The sequence below is a fragment of the Phyllobates terribilis genome, unplaced genomic scaffold (assembly GCF_046119375.1).
Source record: "Phyllobates terribilis strain yellow unplaced genomic scaffold, ASM4611937v1 Scaffold_1__5_contigs__length_1240528914, whole genome shotgun sequence".
Taxonomy (NCBI): Eukaryota; Metazoa; Chordata; class Amphibia; order Anura; family Dendrobatidae; genus Phyllobates; species Phyllobates terribilis.
This window is the reverse complement of record NW_027362761.1, coordinates 1217624918-1217646242: the sequence shown is the minus strand read 5'-3', so window position 1 is coordinate 1217646242 and position 21325 is coordinate 1217624918. Positions and strand designations below refer to the sequence as shown.

Here is a 21325-nt window from a genome sequence, read left to right as displayed (position 1 = left end):
GTCAAGATGGGGTGCAGAGTGGACTTTAATGAGAAAAAAAAGAGCTTTTTAGAATTTACCAAATGGCTGCAATGAAACAAAGAGTGAAATTTTAATGGGTCTGAATACTTAACGTACCCACTGTATATAATTTAAAAAAAGACACACATATCAATGTGTTTAGAAAAGTCCGATCTATGAAAAAATAAAATTAACCCGATCTATAAAAACTGTAAAGAGAAATAAATGTCAAAATGCCAGAATAGCAGGTTTTTGGTTGCCTCAACTACACAAAAACATGCAATAAAAAGCAATCAAAGCCTCATACCTGCCAGAAAAGAGCACCAATAAAAATACTGGTCTCCATGCAAAAAACATCCCTCACACAGCTCCATTGAGCAAAAAAATAAAATATTACAGGTTTTGGAAAGTGGTGACTCAAGCTAAATCAAGCTAAATTTTGTTTTTTTTACAATTTTTTTTCACCATTTGATTAAAATAAAATGTAAGTTTAGTATCATTGTAATTGTACTGATCTGGACATTCACATTTCCAGGTCATTTTTACTGAAAAATAAACACATAAAAAACAAAACCTAAAAAGACAATTGTGGAAATGCGTTTTTTTTCGGCATTTTGACTTCACTTGGAATTTCTTTTCATTTTCCAGTAAACTGTAGATAAAATAATTATGCCAATGAAACGTACAAGTGCCTCAAAAGAGAAGCCCACACATGGTTTTGTCAGCGAGAAAATAGAAACGTTACGGCTTTTGAAAGAAGAGTAGGGAAAAATGAAAGGCCAAAAATGAAAAATTCCTCTGTCCTTAGAGGGTTAATACCATTAAGTGTAAGGACGCAAATCACACCTATAACAGGTTAACTCATCTCTGTTTTCATGTACATGTGATTGTGGCTCCACATCACAAGCCGAGAGTCCACAAACGACCAATAAATCCAAGAGATTTTGTCTCAGCTAGTGACATCAGAAGCTCTGCCGAATGTCACTAAGAAGATAAGGGCTCGGCAACCGGAAAGACACCAAGACTCTTCTTCCTCCAGCATCACCAGAGGTATTAAAGCAAGCGATATGCTGTTATATAAGCTGATAATAACAAAACTGTTGATTCAAATCAGGGGAATTATTATGACGATATAAACCTAGAACATTACAGCCTTAATTTAATAGGTAAAAATGTGTTGATTGGTTGCCTTCAAAGCCGGAAGCTATGAAGCTCTAATGATGAAACAGTATTTTCTCATAGGAGGAGACAAAAGATAAATATAAATATATATATATAATATAATACTTTATTACATAACCATAAGAGAATTTTTATTTTGTTGTTTGAGATTTTTTCTTACTAAGTTAAATGTTTATTTCTATTTAATTTTTATTGTTATTATTCTGTATAAATTCACATTTATAATATTCAGAATAGTAATAGTTATATTTTCTCTACATTTGTCTTCTAATATTTATCTCCTTTTTGAAAAGTATCATATAACATTTTGGGAGGAATATACAGCACAATATTCCAGCACATGAGATCAATATGGTGAATATCTCCACAGCCACCATGCTCTTCCCTCTGGTGCTCAGATATGCTGGGATCATGGCAATCCAGACACTGCAGAACATCAGCATGCTGAAGGTGATGTACTTGGCCTCATTAAAGCTGTCCGGTAATGTCCTGACCATGAAAGCCAGAACAAAGCTCATAGCTGCCAGGAGCCCCAGATAACCCAACATGGAGTAGAACCAGACATCTGAGCCTTCATTACACTGAATGATGATCCTATCAGTATAAGAAGTCATGTCCAACTCCTGATAGGGAGAGCAAACAGTCATCCAAACAATGCAGATGAGAACTTGGACTGAGGAGCAGATTCCCACCACATAATTTGATGTCTTTACACCGACCCACTTCCTCCATATGCTGCCTGGTTTGGTGGCTTTGAAGGCAATGCAGACTGTGATTGTTTTTGCAAGGACAGAAGATAGGGAAATAGAGAAGAATATCCCAAATGACGTCTGTCTCAGTAAGCAGGTGATGTCCACAGGACGACCAAGGAAGAAGAAGACACAGAGAAAACTCAGTGAGATGGAGACCAGGAGGATGAAGCTCACAGTGCGGTTATTGGCCCTCACAATTGGGTTGTCCCAGAAATGGATGAAAATTCCTAATATAAAGATGGTAACAATGAAAAATAGTAAAGATGTGAATATAAAAAGAATTACAATTTCATCCTCCTCATAGGACAGAAACTCATGGGATTTAGGGACACATTTCACTTTCTTCTCATCCGGCCACTCATCATCAGGACATCTGTCACAGGTCTCACTGTCTGCAGGAAACAAAGAAAAATATATGAAATTGTTGAGCTGTCCAATATTCCAATGTCCGTAAAAAAGAATAACATGATTTCATATACAGTGGATATAAACAGTCTACAAACTAGTGATGAGTGACCACTAAAATGCTCGAGTGCTCGGTACTCGAATCGAGCAGGTCAGATGCTCAGATAGGTTCTACTCGAGTACCTAGTATAATGGAAGTCAATGAGAAACTACATCATTTTTCTGGAAGACCCTACCAGAAGGGCTGAAGAGTCCAGATAATCATTGAAATAGATGGAAACACCACTCAAATGGAATGGGATGAGCATGGGAAAGATGCCTGGACGCATCTTTGACTCCCAGATCTCTGCAGGGAAGAATGTTATCAGAGTATTACTCTACTTTTACGGACTGACAATAAAACATACAAAACTGAAAATAAAATGGATTTTACAAAAAAAATGTTAGGAAACATTCTTTCCTGTATACTAGTATATAAGGCAAAATTAAAAAGAGAGGAAAAAAAACCCGTCTCCTCCGCATCCCTTAATAGCCGGGTCATCACTTACTGTATTTCACTGTTGCCTGTGACTGCAGTATAAGACATAGTAAAGGGAGAAATAAAACAACACCCACCGGTAATCACTGTTAAATGTAATTTTAAAATTTTGTTACCCTATCTGGACATGTGGTCTGTGTGACATGGTCAGAAACATCCAATTTAATTTCTGTAGGTGGACTCCGAAACTCACAAAGCCTATGTGAGCAATGCAAGAACTGCCAAAAATTAGAAGGAAGAGGGACTCTGATAAGCCCTGTATTAGACAAAAAAGAGGACCTCATACACATTCTGTTCAAATTGTTATTTAGTGAGACTCCTAGACTCAAAGCCTATGCACTAGTGCAAGGGCTGCCAATAAATAGAAATAGGGACTGCAATACACCCTGGAAGACACGTAAAGGAGAACCTCAGAAAACCTTTTTTCCCATTTTTAAGGAGTGAGACTCCTAAACTGATAAAGCCTATGCATTAAGTGCAAGGGCTGAAAAAACTTTTTCTCCAGGGGGGTATACCTATATATATTTATAAGAGAATTATAGAGGCAGGTCTCATACACATCCTGTAAAAATTAGGAAGGAAGGCATAACACACAACCTGGAAACGTTAAAAGTAAGGGTTGCTTGATGACCCTTTAAAACTTATGTCAGGGAAATGTATCGTCCCTGGCCACAAGCACTTGTTCACGTGTCGGTTGCTAAATGGACCTTCCTTGTAACTGCATTGGTCTGGGACCGAGTGATGTTTTGGAACTTGTGTTGGTGTAAGGAGGGGACGGCACAACAGGAAACATAGTGGCAACTGGGGACCAAGTACTGAGGGACAGTCACTGTCATGAGGTTGCAGAAAGCCTCATTGTCAACAAGCCTAAATGGCAACATTTCCAAGGAAATCAGTCTAGAAATGTGGCCGTTTAGTGTTTGGCCTGTGGTTTGGGTGACTGTGTATTTGCATTTGCGTTCTAAGGCCTGGAGTAGAAACAGCTAAACGCTGCCCTGGGACAAGGAATAAAACATGGTTGCTCATGGCACTTCCAATTGTGCAGTGACCATTGTGATGCACCCCCTGGGGCCGTGGGGTACTCAATAGCTGGGCAGGTCGGTTCTATTTCGGATAGTCACGGCGGCAGTGACCCGGTCCATGGCCCAGGGCGGTCAATAAATGGGAAGTCAATTTGGGAATAAAGAAAAGGGGGATAAAGTTTTGTGACACCACCGGTGGTATGCGGCTATAGGTTGCCGCCGCTGCTGTTCAGATCCACTTGGGCTGTTGTTGGCGCAGCAAAGATGGTTCAGCTCTCCACGGGCAGAGCTAAGCTCCAGGGCAGTAAAATAGAGCTTGATGAGGTAGATGTTGTTGTTGTAGTGCAAGGCAGGTGACGCAGCAGAGAAGTGAAGGACACAGCGGGGTGCAGTCTTCAAGTATTTACTCACAGTTATCTAGATGCTCCAGGTTACAACTGCCAGATTATAACTGCCCACGTCACCCTGTGTCCTCCGGGGAAGTGATCCAGCCAACTCTCAGATAACTTGGATGCACTTGAACAGGACCCCTTTCTTATGTACCTTCCCAGGTCATCTCCCTCTCTGCACTGGCTCTCTCTCCTGCCCTGCACCTCACACACAGAGTCCCGAGCCAGTGGCCCCGGGCCTTCTTTGGCAATGTCTGGTTTGTCCCCTCTGTCCTATATGGCCACCTTTTCAGCGAATGTGTGTGGTTGTTGGTTACGGAACTTGAAGATACCGCAGCCTCCGTTTTGCTAGCTGAGACTTGTAGTCCTCCACTAGTCTGGGGCTGGTCCCCTACTGCTGTTTGATCCCTCCACGATCAGCGTGAACTCGGGCGCACAGATGGCATCCCGCACTCGCCATGCCCCTAGGATCCCTTCTATCTCTGGAGCCCAACTCGTTGCTCCGGTCTTCTCTCCTCACTCTCCTACTGGGCCTCTCTGACTGTGTCCCTCTCCTCCATGGTCCTCCCTTCCTCTCTCACTCCTAGGACCAGACTCCTTATAGATGTTTCTACCCTCTACTTAGTTCCACCTTCCTAACAGCGACCAGGCCTGTGCCCTCCCTTAGGAGCTATCTGGACCTTTCCTTATGAAGTGGGGAAGTGTTGGATGTGAGTGCTTGGGTCCCGGGTAGTGCTCCCTCCTTACCTGAGAGTGAGGTACCACACCACTGGCTGAAATGCAGTACCTCTGTGGCAACTGGACCCGCAGGGGTGCCACATCCCCCCCCCCCTTTAAACACAGCACGTCCGGGGGCTGGAACAGAGTAGAAAACAATATTTAAGACATGCAAAATTTTAAAATGATTTTCCAGATAAAACAGTAAATAGTAGTGATGAGCAAGCACTAAAATGCTCAGGTACTCGTTGCATGGGTCAAGCAAATTGGAATACTCGGGTGCTTGACCCGAGCAACGAGCCCAATGTAAGTCTATGGAAAACTCGAGCATTGTTCAGGCGGCTCCCCCCGGCGGTCTGCAGAGGGCTTAAAAATTGTCCTTATCGATGGGAACAGTGCTCAAATGACATGGGAGCAGCATCGGGAAGACACCTGGAAGCATTTCTGACTCCCAGGTCACTGCTGTCAACAACGCTGTCAGAGTATTATGCCACTTTTACAGACTCAAAATAAAACATACAAAAACAAAACCGAAATGGATTTTCCTGGTAAATATATTAAGGAACATCCTTTCCAGGGTAATGACTTGTGTATAAGGCAAAATAAATAACCAAAGCCAAAAATACTCCTCCATCCCTTGGGATATGTTCACATGTAGAGTTTTTGATGCATTTTTGCACTTTTGCATTGCTTTCAACAAAGACAAATACATTCACTGTGAAGTGTCATTTTAACATTTTACAACCTTATCTGGCCATGTGGTCTGTGACACATCATCAGACACATGCATACAGTGCTGAAAAGACATGGGAACAGCATGGGGAAGACCTCTGGAAGCATTTCTGACTCCCAGGTCACTGCCTAAAAGTGTGCCCATCATAAGTGATCCTTGGCAAATGCAAAGATGCCTCCCGCCATGCACTTGTCATTGCAAACTTGCAACAATTACCGTCCACGTCCTTGTCCCAGTGCAGTGTTCAGTTGCCCTACCCCATTCCTTGGAATTCAAGCGCAAGTATGCAGCCATCCACCTACTCACCCACAGGCCACAACACTAAACTGTCAGATTTCTGGGCAGCTGCTTGCACTTGAAATATGGCCTTTTAGGCTCGTGGAGGCAGAAGCTTTTCACAACCTCATGCCGGTGGCGGACGGGTGTCCATACTCGGTCCCCAGCCGCCACTATTTCTCCCTGTATCGTCTCCACCTTCCACAAGCACGGGTCCCACAACATTACCTGTACCCTCCCCAGTGCACTTACTGGGAAGGACCGCCTAACCACAAACACGTGGCCAGGGACAGTATGGAGCCAGTCCATATCTTTTTTTGCTGAGAGTTGTATTTAGCTCGGTGAAAGGACTGGCATAGAGGGAAACTGTATCTACCCTGGGTGTCATTTCTCCCAGTAAGTCTCCTAATGCAGCTTGTTGCAGAAGCAATGGCAGCCTGTCCAACATCAACTCTCTCTTGTCGGTGGTGCTTTGACACAAAAACATCTTTCTTTGCGCATTTTATTTCAAGCATACAGAGTTGGACAAGGGCCTGATCTGCAATGCGGTTTAAGAAATAACATGCATAAGTGTGTCCGATCCACATTAAAAAAGCAGCCATAGAGTGTCCGGCAACCTTCCCCCACGCTTTTCTTAGCAAGGGCTGCTTCTCTTCAGGGTTGGACGGGCCTACCAGAGAACCGGAGAATCCTCCTGTGGGCCCTGGCATCTTCTTCAGGAGAGTTCATAGTGCCAAGGTGAGGTTATGATGATGATAGAGGCCACCATCTGCTTAGTTTTCTGTCACTTTCAATGCAAGCGCAAGTATGCAGCCAGCCACCCACCCACAGGCTGCAATACTAAACTGACAGATTTCTGGGCAGCTGCTTGCACTTGAAATATGGACTTTTACACTCGTGTAGGCGGAAGCTTTTCACAACCTCATGCCGGCAGCGGCCGGGTGTCCATACTCGGTCCCCAGCCGCTACTATTTCTCTCGGTATCTTCTCCACCTTCCACAAGTATGGGTCCCACAACATTACCTATGCCCTCCCCAGTGCACTTACTGGGAAGGACGTCCTAACCAAAACACATGAACAGGTGAAAGTGGCCAGGGACGGTACGGTGCCAGTCCACAGCATTTTTTGCTGAGAGTTGTATTTAGCTCTGTAAAAGGATTGGCATAGAGGGAAACTGTATTTACCCTGGGTGTCATTTCTCCCAGGAAGTCCTCTAATGCAGCTTGTTGCAGAAGCAGTGGCAGCCCATACAACATTACCTCAAACTTGTCGGTGGTGCTCTGACACACAAACATCTTTTTCAATCTGAAAGAGCTTCTCAGTGGAAGTTGTATTTCACCACAGCCATATTCTTTAGCTCAGTGAAAGGACTGCCAAAGAGAAACCATATGTACTCCGGCTGTCATTTCTCTGTCACCAGGTTCCGCCCATTGTCACACATGACCATGCCTGGCTGTATGTTTGGCGGTGAGAGCCACAGATCAGGCTGCTGTGTTACAGCTTTAAACAACTCTACAGCGCAGGGCGGTTTGTCAATTAAGCATTAAGCATGTTATCTTCAGCACAGCCTGTTACCGCTTGCACAAGGCAGTGCACAAGTGCTGTCAGCTTGTGACTGATGTGGTCATTTCGGAGATGGAGGAAGAGCTGCAGGAGCTGAACAATGTGATTACATTGAGGTTAAATTGGTGACGCTGTCTTTTATACTAAAGAAAGATCCTATTGTCATTTTAACATTTTACAACCTTATCTGGCAATGTGGTGTGTGACACATCATCTGACACATCCTGATTTATTTATGATGGAGAGACTCTGAAAGTCATAAAGCCTATTTTTATAGGGCCATCAGACGGCCCTTACTATTCTTAAAAGACCAGCAGTTGGCCCTCGCTATTGTTAGAGAGCCATCAGCCGGCTATGCTTTGTTGTTCCCATTATTAACAAGTGGGTCTCTATACTATTATTGCATATACAGTGACTGCAAGGGCTGCCAAAAATTTGGACGCAACCCAATACCCCTTTAAAGAGACATAGAGGAGGGTCTAAGTAAAAAAAATATTCCCATTATCAAGGAGTGGGTCTCCTATAGTGGTAATGCCCATGCTGTGACTGCAATGGCTGCCAAAATTTGGGAAAAACCACACTAAGAATTTAAAGACACATAGAGCAGGGCCACAGTAACAAGCATGACATATTCCCATTAGAAAGGAGAGGGTCTGCTATACAGTTATACGGCATGCAGTGAGTCCAATGGCTGACCAATTTTAGGAAAAACCCCAGTAAGAACTTAAAGACACATAAAAAAAAAGAAGATGACGATATGGCAACTAGTATTGAACGCAAGTGCTCGCCACTTGAGTTTGCATCGGGTGCTCGGGTATGCATTGAGTATCGCGGGTGCTCGAGTCTCCGCCCCATATGCTTCGCGGCCAAAAAAACCTTGCGGGAATTTGCCTGCCATGCACGAGCGATTCCCGCATGTTTTCTTGGGAGTGTCTAATAACCGTGAAACATGCGGGCGGGGACTCGAGCATTTCACTTGAGCACCCGTGATACATGGTGCATACCTGAGTACCCGATGCAAACTCAAGTAGCGAGCACTTGCGCTCAAGACTAATGACAACTTATTCAATATGATGACCTAATGTCATCAAATTCTGTGTCGTACCTCTGGGGTCAAAATGTTCACTATACCCTTTGATAAAATCCTTGATAGGTGTAGTTTCCAAAATGGGGTCACTTGTGGGGGGGTTTCAATAATTTAGGCACAACAGGGGCTCTCCAAATGTGACATGGCGTCCGCTCTCGATTCCAGCTGATTTTGCGTTCAAAAAGTCACACAGTGCTCCTTCCCTTCTGAACTCTGCCATGCGCCCAAACACTGTATTTTCCCCACATATGGGGTAATGGCATACTCAGGAGAAATTGCACAAAATATTTTTGGGGTCCATTTTCTCCTCTTACCCTTGTGAAAATAAAAAAAAATTGGGGCTAAAACATCATTTTTGTGGAAAAAGTTTGATTTTTTTATTTTCACGGCTCCATGTTATAAACTTCTGTAAAGGACTTTGGGGTTAAAGGTGCTCACCACACATCTAGATAAGTTCCCAGAGGGGTCTAGTTTCCAAAAGGGTGTCACTTGTGGGGGGTTTCCACTGTTTAGGCACATCAGCGGCTCCCCAAATGCAACATGGCATCCGCTAATTATTCAAGCAAATTTTACATTCAAAAAGTCAAATGGCGCTCCTTCCCTTCCGAACCCAGCCGTGCGCAAAAACAGTGATTTTCCCCCACATATGGGGTATCTGCTTACTCAGGAGAAACTTTATAACAAATTTTGGGGTCCATTTTTTCCTGTTACCCCTGCGAAAATAAAAAAAATTGGGTCTAAACTAACATTTTGTGAAAAAAGTTAAATGTTAATTTATTTCTTACACATTTCAAAAATTCCTGTGAAGCACCTGAAGGGTTAATAAAGTTCTTGAATGTTGTTTTGAGCACCTTGAGGGGTGCAGTTTTTAGAATGGTGTTACTTTTGGGTATTTCTGTCATAAAGACCACTCAAAGTGACTTTAAATATGATATGGTCCCTAAAAAAATGGTTTTGTAAATTTTGTTGGAAAAATGAGAAATCGCTGGTCAAATTTTAACCCTTATAGCTCCCCAATAAAAAAAAATATTGGTTACAAAATTGTGCTGACGTAAAGTAGACTTGTGTAAAATGTTATTTATTAACTATTTTGTGTGACATAGCTCTCTGATTTAAGGGCATCAAAATTCAAATTTTGAAAATTGCAAAATTTTCAAAATTTCGCCAAGTTTCCGTTTTTTTCACAAATAAACGCAATTGATATCAAAGACATTTTACCACAATCATGAAGTACAATATGTCACAAAAAAACAGTCTCAGAATCGGGGGATCCGTTGAAGCGTTCCAGAGTAATTACCTCATAAAGTGACAATGGTCAGAATTGTAAAAATTGGCCTGGTCATTAACGTGCAAACCACCTTGGGTTGTAAAGGGGTTAAAGAAACACAGAGCAGGGCCACAGTAACAAGGTACACATGTTCCCATTAGAAAGGAAAGAGTCTGCTAAACAGTTATAGGATATGCAGTGAGTCCAATGGCTGACCAATTTTAGGAAAAACCCCAATAAGAATTTAAAGACACATAGAGCAGGGCCGCAGTAATAAGTACGACATGTTCCCATTGGAAAGGAGAGGGTCTGCTATACAGTTATAGGGTATGCAGTGAGTCCAATGGCTGACAAAATTTAGGAAAAACCCCACTAAGAATTTAAAGACACATAGAGCAGGGCCACAGTAACGGCAAATTCCCATTAGGAAGGAGAGAGTCTGCCATACAGTTATAGGGTATGAAGTGAGTTCAAGGGCTGACCAAATTTTGGAAAGGGAGGGTCTGAGAAAACTGTCCCAGAACTTTGACAGTGTTCCCCTGCCTCTGCTGGATTGCATTTGTGTCTCTCTCACCTGTACTCCTTGGTTGTCCAATGAACTGTGACCTCTGCCACCATCATTTTCAGATGGGAATTTTTTTAATAGTTCCGCAACAAGGGCCTTCTGGTACTGCCCCATTTTTGTAGACCTTTCCACCTCAGGAATAAGAGATAAAATGTCCTCCTTGTAGCGTGGGTCTAGAAGTGTCACCAACCAGTAATGACTGTCACCCAAAATTTTGAGAATGCGAGGGTCATGGGAAAGGCAGCATAACATAAAACTCAGCCATGCATGCAAGACTGCTAACAGGCAAGATTTCCGCGTCCTCACCAAGAGGATGACTGACCATGCTCTCCCACTCCTCCTCTCTGTGTTCTGGCCATCCACGCTGAACAGACGGTATGACAGTTGTGCAGGTAGTACCGTCTTAGGCGCAAGAAACTAGCTCCTGTTCTTCCTCCTCCTCCTCTTCCTCATTGTCACCCAATCCACGTTGGGATGAGATGACGCTGGGCTGTGTGTAATCACCCTGTTTGGATCCTTGCTCCATCTCATCGTGCTCTGACTACAATGCATCCTCTTTGATTGTGAGCAGAGAGCATTTCAGAAGACAGAGAAGCGGGATGGTGACGCTAATTATGGCATCATCGCCTCTCACCATCTTGGTGGAGTCCTCAAAGTTTTAGAGGATGGTACATATGTCTGACATCCATGTCCACTCCTGAGGTCTTATGTGTTGGTAGTCTGAACTCAATACCGATGGCCTTGTTGATGCTGATACTGACCAACTACCCTCTTCTACTCACAAATCCTTCCCAACATCAGCAGTGTAGAGTTACAATGTGTGGGGACATCACATACCCATCTGTGAGTCGGAAGCAGCAAACACTGCTGAAACATGGCAAAGGCGGTGACTTTCTAAAATGGGCACACAGGCTGCATACTTTACCAAGCAGCTCCGGGTAGGATTTGAGAAACCGCTGCACCACAAGGTTAAGCACATGGGCCAGGCATGGTATGTGTGTGAGCTCGCCTTGCCTCAGAGCCGCCACCAGGTTCCAGCCATTGACACACATGACCATGCCTGGCTGTAGGTTCAGCGGTGTGAGCCACAGATCTGCCTACTCATTCAGAGCTTTCCACAACCCTTCAACATTGTGCGCTTTGTCACCTAAGCATATTAGCTTCAGCACAGCCTGTTGCCACTTGACCGAGGCAGTGCTGCTTTGCTTCCAGCTTGTGACTGATGTGGTTATTTCAAAGTTGGAGGCTGAAGAGGAGGAGGAGGCTGAGGAGGATGAGATGCAGGAGCTGTAGACTGTGGGGGTAACCCTGATTGACCTAGGGCCTGCAATCCTTGGCATCGGGAGGACGTGTTCTGTCCCAAGATCCGACTCGTTCCTGGCTTCCACTATGTTAACCCAGTGTGCCATCACCGAGATGTACCCTCCATGCCCACAAGCACTTATCCACGTGTCCGTGGTTAGGTGGACTTTCAAGGTAACTGCATTGTTGAGGGCACGGCTAATGTTTTGGTACACATGTTTGTGTAATGTGGGGACGGCACACCGGGAAAAATAGTGGCGGCTGGGGACCGAGGACAGAGGGACGGCCACCGCCATCAGATTGAGGAATTCTTCCATCTCCACGAGCCTAAAAGGCAACATTTCGAGCGAAAGGCTGTCGTAAAATGTGGAAATTTAGTACTGTGGCCTGTGGGGAGATGGCTGCGTATTTACGCTTGCGTTCCAAGGATTGGGGTATGGACAACTGAACGCTTCGCTGGGACAAGGTCGTGGACATGATTCATGATACTGTCACTTGAGAGTGTGCAATGACAGGTGCAGGGCAGGAGGCATCTTCGCATGCACCATGGACATTGGCTTGCATGCACAACAGCAGAAGAAGCAATGGTGCCACCTGTAGACACTGTTCCTAGACCCTGGGGTTCGGCCCACAAAGTCTGGTGCTTTAATGCCATGTGCCTGATCATGTTGGTAGTAGTCAGTCTGGTCATTTTGCCACCCCTGCTGATGCTGGCCTGGCAGGTGGTGCAAATGGCCTTTTTGGGGTTATTGGCAGTCTTTAAAAAACAACCAGACTCGGAAAAACCTAACAGTTGTACTGGCAACTTCCTTCGTGTTGGTGTTACGGGGAATGGTTGCCTGCCTTCTTTCTGCAGCCACAACACTGCTTCTTCCTGCCTGTTGGGGTACTCTGCCTTCCTCCTTCTGTGTGCTGCTGTCCTCACTCTACTTGTCCTTTTACCAGGTTGGGTCAGTTACTATATCATCCACCTCCTCGTCTTCCACTTACTAACTCTGGTCCTCCTCCTGACTTTCTGGCAATTGTGCCTCATCATCATCCAACTCTTGTGACACATTCCCAACATCACCTTTGTGTGACCATGGCTGCTCAAATATTTGGGCATCGCTACATGCAATCTCCTCTTACCCCGCTTCAAGTTGACTGGGCGAGAGGCCCGAAGCTATAAATGGGAAAGTGAACAGCTCTTCGATGTGTCCAAATGTGGGATCAGTTGTCTCCGGGCACTTGGCATGGTGGGTGGAAAGAGGTTCAGGGTGACGAATATGCGGTCCATACTCACAGCTACTGAGACTTGACAGTGTGGAAGACAAGGTGGTGGTAGTGGTGGCTAGGTGACTGAAAGCATTATCTGCTATCCAACCAATAACCATTTTACACTGCTCTGTGTTCAATACTGTTGTTCTGCGGTCCTCTATTAATTGGGACAGGAAGGTTAGGCGAGAAGATGTGGGTGTTTGTTGTGGCACAATTTCAGCTTGCCCACGGCCTTGGCCTCTGCATGCACCATCATCACCATCACGTCCAGTTCCCCATCCCTTGCCATGTGCCTTGCCCATTTTAAATGGAGGACAAAATTTTCCACGCTCACAACAAATGACTGAATTTGGAGCGAACTTACATGTGATCCGTGTGACGGAAAAACCACAGTTTTAAATACCTGGCCTGTAGGTAACTATTTTGAACCGCAATCTGGTGTCAATTGCTTCACTGACACACTGAAACAAATTTTTAATGGAGGCCAGAAACGGCAGTATTTTCTGAAAATGTATATTTGGTCCGTGTGATGGAGAAAACACAGTTTTAAAAAGCTGGATTTTTAGCGCAGTAATATGGAAAGGACCTGGCTGTATTCTGCAGTGCCAACAAGCAAATGGCGCAGAAAAACTGTGTTCTCTGGATTGGATTGCATTTTAAGCAAATAATGAGGATTAAGATCCAAAAAAAAATTATTCCTGGCCCCTGAGACCTGGGCCTATTTCTAGAAATATAACAGCAGCAGCAGACATAACTGAAATGGAGCCTCTTGTGCTATATGTACTGCAGTCTGCTATAAACACTGCCTGCCTGACTATATACACTGCCAGCCTGATATCTCTACAGATGGATTAGTCCTCAGAAGGACTGTTTATGAGATGGATATGTGTCTCTAATATAGTTTGGTACACCTACACTAACTAGAAACAATCAAATCTTTCCCTAGCTCAGCAGTATCTCTGCCTACACTGTCTGATTCCGGAGTGACTGTGACGATCATGTCGGCGCCAGGTCTGATATAGACCTGATGACGCTGTGCGGTCAGCCAATCACTGTAATGCCACAACCAACATGGCTACGGCATTAGAGTGAGTGGCAGGAAATTCCTGCATGTTTATTGGCGCTCTAAAGAGCACCAAACATGACTCGAGCTTCCCGGAAATACTCGGCGAGCACCGAGCATGTCGAGCAGTGAAGTGCTTGTGTGAGCACCGAGCAGTAGCGATCATGCTCACTAATCACTATTCAATGGTCTATAAAACCAACAGGAAGCACCTTAAGAAGTGCTAACTTTTTACAATATAAGTTTTTGGGTTAATCACTGTCCTTAACCACTAAGTCCTTATTCTTTAACCGAGAACACACAAAGCAAACAAAAACATTTTCTTTAAACACATAAGATTATTCCAGTACCCTTCTGGGTAACTATATACAGTTTTTCAATTTTTTTACTAGTTCAGTTCAGTAGTGGTGCTCCCTCCAGGGGAACATTTGTCTACCACTTGATGGCCCAGCCGGGTCATCAGTCTCCGATGGCAGAGCTGCGTTTTCCTCCTCCACCGTGCTAAGCACATGTAGGGCGTACTACCCCTGTTCTCCATGGTGCCGGGTGTAGGTGTCCGTGTCTCCAGGGTATAGATCCCATCCCGGGTGTCCCTGCTCTAGGTGGGACTCCACATTGCACCTGTTGACGAAGAGGTCCGTGGCCACTTGAGGCTCCCGAATGAAGCCCCAACCCCCTTCCAGATCAAACTTGACTACGGTTCCCTCAGCGCGGGGACTGGGTTAAGTGGGATTGGCTTTGTGGGCCGGGTCTTAGCCTGCATGTTGCCTGCCTCCATCGCCCCCCCACTGCCCTTGTCATTCCCGCTGCTCTGCTGCCAGTTTTTGGAGTTCCCGCCGACAATACTCCTCTCTCCATAGGGCCTCCGTTTGGGTCTCTTGCGGGAATCCCATAAGGTCACCCTCCGGGTTGTCCCACCTTCACTCCTCTCCTCCTTTGCAGGCAACCAGGGGCATGGGCGTGGGTATTAATGGGGCTCCCTGCTGATCCTCGATCCTTGCGGACCTGTCCCAATTGGCGCGCCCATACTCCCAGCCGAGTGAAGGAGCAGATGGTTCCTCATCGGTGCCTAGGAGGGTGTCAGTGCCGTCGGCACCCGGGGCAAGATTGCTATGGTTACCTGCTCTCTCCATCGCTTCGGTACTGCACGTAGCCTGCAGGATCACGACAGGCCCGGCTGGGGCTGGGGTGCTGGTGGTAGGACTTAGCACGGTCTGCTGCCAAGTTAGCTTCTCCAACAGCTCGTCTTTCCACTGCGTGACGGCGGCCTTCTGGGCTTCCTCCATGTGCCTGTACCTCGGCACGCAGGAACCCCATATCCTCAAGGGGTAGCTTGCCCAGAACCCCCTCCAGGTGAAGGGAGGAATCTTTTGGCTGCAGGAGGCCAAGGGTGGGAGTCTGGCCATAATCTCCTTCCATGGCTCCTGCGGGGTGTATTCTGACTCCACTGCCAGTGGCCCCGCCCTGTCTCCAAGGTTTTTCTTCTCCTCTCCCCTTTCGGGGGCTGTTCCACTGCAGCTTGCTGTCGGCCACACCAAGGGGCAGCTCCACCAGACTGATGCACAAGTCTATGTATATGGCTGCAGATGCATGGAGCGGGCTCCGTTTTTGGCGCCCTTCCTGAACGCGGCCACCCATGGGAGGCTTCTTTTTGTCCTTTATCACACACATAATGGCGCCCGTTCTTATGAGGCAGGCACACATTCAGTAGTAAGCACAGCCTATAGGCACACAAGACCCAGTGTAATGGGTCGGTTCATCCTGTTCGTGACGGCAAGATTGACGCGCACCCCTGGGGCCGTGGGGCACTCGGTAGCTGGCCAGTCGGTTCTATTTGGGGTAGTCACAGCGGCAGTAACCCGGTCCATGTCCCAGGGCGGTCAATAAATGGGAAGTCAATTGGGGAATAAAGAAAAGGGGAATATGGTATGCGGCTATAGGTGGCTGCCGCTGCTGTTCAGATCCACTGGGGCTGTTGGTGACGCAGCAAAGATGGTTCAGCTATCCACAGGCAGAGCTAAGCTCCAGGGCAGATAAATAGGGCTTGATGGGGTAGATGTTGTTGGTGTAGTGCAAGGCAGGTGACACAGCAATGAAGTGAAGGACACAGCGGGGTGCAGTCTTCAAGGATTTACTCACATTTATCAAGATGCTCCAGGTTACAACTCCCAGATTATAGCCGCCCATGTCGTCCTGTGTCCTCCTGGGAAGTGATCGAGCCAACTCTGAGATAACTTGTGTGAACTTGAACAGGAACCCTTTCTTATGTACTTTCCCAGGTCGCCTCTTTCTCTGCGCTGGCTCTCTCTCTCTCCTGCCCTGCACCTCACACACAGTGTCCCGAGCCAGTGGCCCCGGGCCTTATTAGGTGACATCCGGTCTGTCCCCTTTCTTCTATATGGCCACCTTTTGAGCGAATGTGTGTGGTTGTTGGTTACGGCACTTGAAGATACCACAACCTCCAATTTGCTAGCTGAGTCTTGTAGTCCTCCACTAGTCTGGGGCCGGTCCCCTACTGCGCCCTGATCCCCCCACGATCAAAGTGAACTCGGGCGCATGGGTTGCATCCCACACTTGCCGTGTTCCTAGGATCCCTTCTATTTCTGGAGCCCTCCTCGCTGCTCCGGTCTTCTCTCCTCACTCTCCTACTGGGCCTCTCTGACTGGGCCCCTCTCCTCTACTGTCCTCACTTACTCAACTCCTGCTCCTATGACCCTGGACCTAGGACTGGCTCCTTCTAGATGTTTCTACCCTTATTTTATACTCTTCCTTCAGTGCTCCCCAAAGCTACTTCCTCCACCCACCTCCTCTACTTAGTTCCACCTTCCAAACAGGGAGCAGGCCTGTGCTCTACCTTAGGAGCTATCTGGACCTTCCCTTATGAAGTGGTGTAGTGTTGGATGTGAGTGTTTGGGTCACGGGTAGCGCTCCTTCCTTACCTGAGAGTGGGGTACCACACCTCTGGCTGAGATGCAGTACCTCTGTGGCAACTGGACCCACAGGGGCACCACAATTGCATGGCAGGGGGCATCAGAGCCTGCATCCTGGACACGGGATTGGAAAGCACATAGCACAGGGTAAGAGGCAGTGGTGTCATCCGCATCCACTGATTGTAGACCCAGGTGTTCATCCCTAAACGGATGCTTGGATGACAAGTGTCTGAGCATTCTGGTAATGGTCAAGCTTGTAGTGGTCTGGCCCCAGCTGATGTTGGTACGGCACAGGTTGTAAATGACTATTCTTTTATCGTCTGCACTGTCTTTAAAATACAGCCAGACTTGGGAACACCTGAACCTTGGCCTGCGAACTTGCTGGGTTTGGGTACTCTGGGAACAGTTGCCTGCCTTCTCCCTCTGGCCACCCCATTGCCTGTTCCTGCCTGTTATAGTGAAGTGGATCCCACCTCTCTGTTCTGCTGTCTTTGCTTTGCATGGCACTTTCCCAGGTAGAGTCAGTGACATCATCCTCCACCACTGAATCTTCCACTTCGTGATTCTGACTTGTTGACTTGACAATATCACTTGTTGGCAATTGTTTCATGATCATCTACCTCTTGAGGCTCTAATTGCTGTTCCCCACTGTTGTCTTCTTTTGACTGTGGCTGCTCAAATATTTCTTTATCACTACACATGATCTCCTCACATCCCTCTTGAAACATGCAGGGCGAGAGGCTAGAATCAATAAATGGAAATGTAAAGAGCTCCTCGGAGTGTCCGAGTATTGGATCATTTGTCTTCTGGGACTCACCATGGAGGGAGAAATGGGGAGCAGGGTGAGGATTATGTGGTCCAGACTCTCATGAGACTAGACCTTGTGGAAGATGAGTTGTGTTGGTTAACATACTGAAAGTAATATCTGCCATCCAACTCATCACCTGTTTGCACTGTTCTAGTTTCAAAAGTGGTGTCCTGAGTCCCCCTACAAAGTGATACAGGGAGCTAAGTTTCATGGATTAACATGTTTGTTGTGCTCCCACAGCAAGTATAGTTTCACCAGGTCCACTACCTCTGCCACTGCGTGCACCATCAGTAGCACACCCACTTCCCCATCCCTTACCACATGCCTTGTGCATTTTATATTAGGTATATAATACAAGCATGCAAACTTTAAAATGGAAAAGAAAATATGTAGCCCTGAAAAATGACTGCAGCAGCAGTATACATATAGAAGGACTGTAAGGCAGTAAACCCTGCCAATATGCCTTTAATCCAAAACTATCCCTCCTCCACCAGTTGTTCTATCACATTGGTAGATTGTGGACCCACTGTATCACGATCGAGGCTTACCCTGGAAGAGCGTGACTAAATGGCTACCTGATTTTCACTAGAGCTCTTGATGGTGGTATTAGGTTTGTGCCACAGTTAGCCGCCAGGTACCACTCCAAGTGCAGTCCCCGGTACAGCAGCAGTTGACCCCAATGGGTCAGGATAGCAGACATGGAAACGGACTCAAAGCCACTAGCAGTACAGGATTCGGATCACTGGTAGAACAGATATCAGAGCCGGTACAGACAATACGGATTCTGGGTTACTGGACAGGATCGACACTAGTACTTTTTCAGACAATACAGGTTTCAGTAACAGGTTCAAATTCAGACAACAAAGATTTCAGGAACAGGTTCAGGGACAGGGACCTGGCAAAAGACTTGTTACACAAACACTAAATAACTAAAGGGGGTTTTCAAGCACATCCTACTGGGGAGGGTGCCTTAAATACCTGATGCTTCCCTGATATTGGCTGGGGGAAATTTCAGAGCCCGTGCGCTGCCCCTAAAAGCGGTTTTATTAGAGAAATGACAGTGTGTAGCCCTGAAAAGGACTATTTTATGTTTTAATGTTGCAGAAGCAGTATAAAAGTCCTGCAATAATAGAAATTATTAAACCCTGCCTATATGCCTCTAATACAAAGCTATCCCTCCTCCACCAGCTATTCATACACTGAATGCAAGTAGAGGACAGTGTGCCAAGCATTGCGTCACCTGGCTTTATATTAGACCCAATGACTAGAGGCCTCAGGCCAATCACAGTAATGCTAGTAGCCAACGGCATGACCTTGTATGGCAGCTAAACTCAGCATGTTTAGTGGCTGTCCATTGGCATTGCACTCGAGCACCCGCGATACTTGATCGAGTAATGGGCTCACCCGTGCACCCCGATGCTCTATTGAGAATCAATCAGTGGTGAGCACGCTTACTCATTCACTCCTACACACCCTTTTTAAAATGCTAAGGTTTTGTCCTACCAATATTAATCATTTCAGATTTTTTTCTCCCTTTAATATCACCCATAATCTGTACAAATCTAATGAGAAAAACAATGAAATCTTTTTGAGACAGATAAAAAAAAATAACAAAACTATCAGGTATCAGGGGCCAGGAATAAGTTTTTTTTGGGATCTTCATCCTGATTATTTACTTCAAAAGTAATCCAGAAAACTGCTTTTCTGCTCCATTTGCTTGTTGGCACTGCAGCATACAGCCAGATCCTTTCCATATTACAGCGCTAAAAATCCATCTATTTAAAACTGTGGTTTGTCCGTCACACGGATCACATATAAGTGCAGTCAAAATTCTGCCATTTCTGGCCTCCATTTAAATTTTGTTGCAGTGTGTTAGCAAAGTTATTGACAAGAGTTTGCTGATAAAAATAGTTACCTGCAGGTCTGCTATTTATAACTGTAGTTTTCTGTCACACTTATCACATATAAGTTAGCTCCAAATTCTGCCATTTGTAATGAACGTGGAAAATATTGTACTCCATTTAAAATTCGCAAGGCGCATTGCAAGGGATGGGGAACTGGACGTGATGGTGATGGTGCTTGCAGAGGCTGAGGCAGTTGGCAAGCTGAAATTGTGCCACAACAAACACCCACATCTACTCGCCGAATCATCCTGCCCCAATTACTAGGGGATCGCAGCACACCACTATTGAACCCATAGCAGTGTCAAAAGGTTGTTGGTTGGATAGCAGATAAAGCTTCTGATGCGCCCCCTGGGCCGTGTGTGTGTGGGGATACCCGGAACCGGACCTGTTGCGGATGCTGGGGGTTGTAGTCACCGTGACGGTGACCCGGACCCGCGGCTCAGGGTGGTCACACTAAATGGCAGTCTATATACTGAATGTCCGACTACGCCACCAGTGGATTGCGGTCAGAGTGAACGACGCTGCAGAACAGACCGCTGAGGCTGGTGTTGTGGGTGCAGCAGAGGATAGTATAACTCCCCACAGGAGGAGTATAGCCTCAGGGCAGCAAGTGTGGATGTTGGGGGTGATGGTGCGTGGGAGCAGCAGTAACAACACAGAGTCCTGTAATGCAGTCCAGGGTATTTACTCACAGTTCTTTATCCACATTACTACAGCTGGTCATAACGTCCCTCGTCGCACTGTGCTCACCAGGTGAGGGGCTTGGCCTACTCTCAGATAACTTTGGAGCGTTTCACCCCCTTTGTGTGTCCTTTCTTTGGCCTGTCGTACCCCGCCAGTGACCTCACTTCTGTCCGGCTGCCTCGGACCTTCTATGGTAAACCTTGGTGCCAGTTTCCCCGCCTCCACTAGTTTCGGGGACCGGTCTCCCCCTTTGGCTAGACCCTACTACGCAGGTAGATTTGGGCGTGCGGTGGCGCCTCGCCGGTCCACACCCCTGGGGTCCCTTCGTTCCTTGTTCCTGGAGCCTCCTCCGCTCCTCTTCCTTTCTTCCCCTTCCTTCTGCTTCCTCCAGGCTCCGGCCTCTCTCTTAGGCCTACCTGCAGAGCAGAGCCCATGTAGAGCCTCTGCTCCGGCCTCCTGCTCCCTCCTCTTCTCTGTCTGAACTCCCCTACTTCACATTGTCTCTAAGATGTTGCCCACCTTTTATACCTCCTTCTAGGTGCACCCAGGAACTGCCCTCTGCATCCTATGCACTACAGGGTTCCCCCTTCCTCGGTGTTCCCTCCCCCCACTCCAGCCAGGGACAGGGACTATGGTGCTCTACTTGGAGCATATCGGTCGCCCTGTCCCCCGGAAATGTGGTGTAATGCATGCAGGTGTCGGGGTCCTGATCCACACTCCATCCTTACCTGAGAGTGAGATATCACACCTCTGGGTGAGGTGCAATACCTCTGTAGCAACCGAGCCCTCGGGGTGCTACATTTCCAGTCACTTAGACACCACCAACCTGTCTTCCCCACTGTCAGGTCTCAGTAGCCGTGAGTCTGGACCGCATATTCCTC

At 46.5% G+C, this 21325-nt stretch overlaps 1 protein-coding gene across 1 annotated transcript in view; it reads right to left on the bottom strand.

Annotated features, from left to right (window-relative positions):
• Window positions 1-1436: 1436 nt before the first annotated feature.
• LOC141229269 (vomeronasal type-2 receptor 26-like) overlaps window positions 1437-21325 on the bottom strand; it is a 164540-nt gene continuing 144651 nt past the window's right edge. Inside the window, exon 3 of the mRNA XM_073667461.1 lies at window positions 1437-2326. Within this exon, the coding sequence (XP_073523562.1) occupies window positions 1437-2326 (890 nt within the window). The remainder of the gene's footprint in view (window positions 2327-21325) is intronic.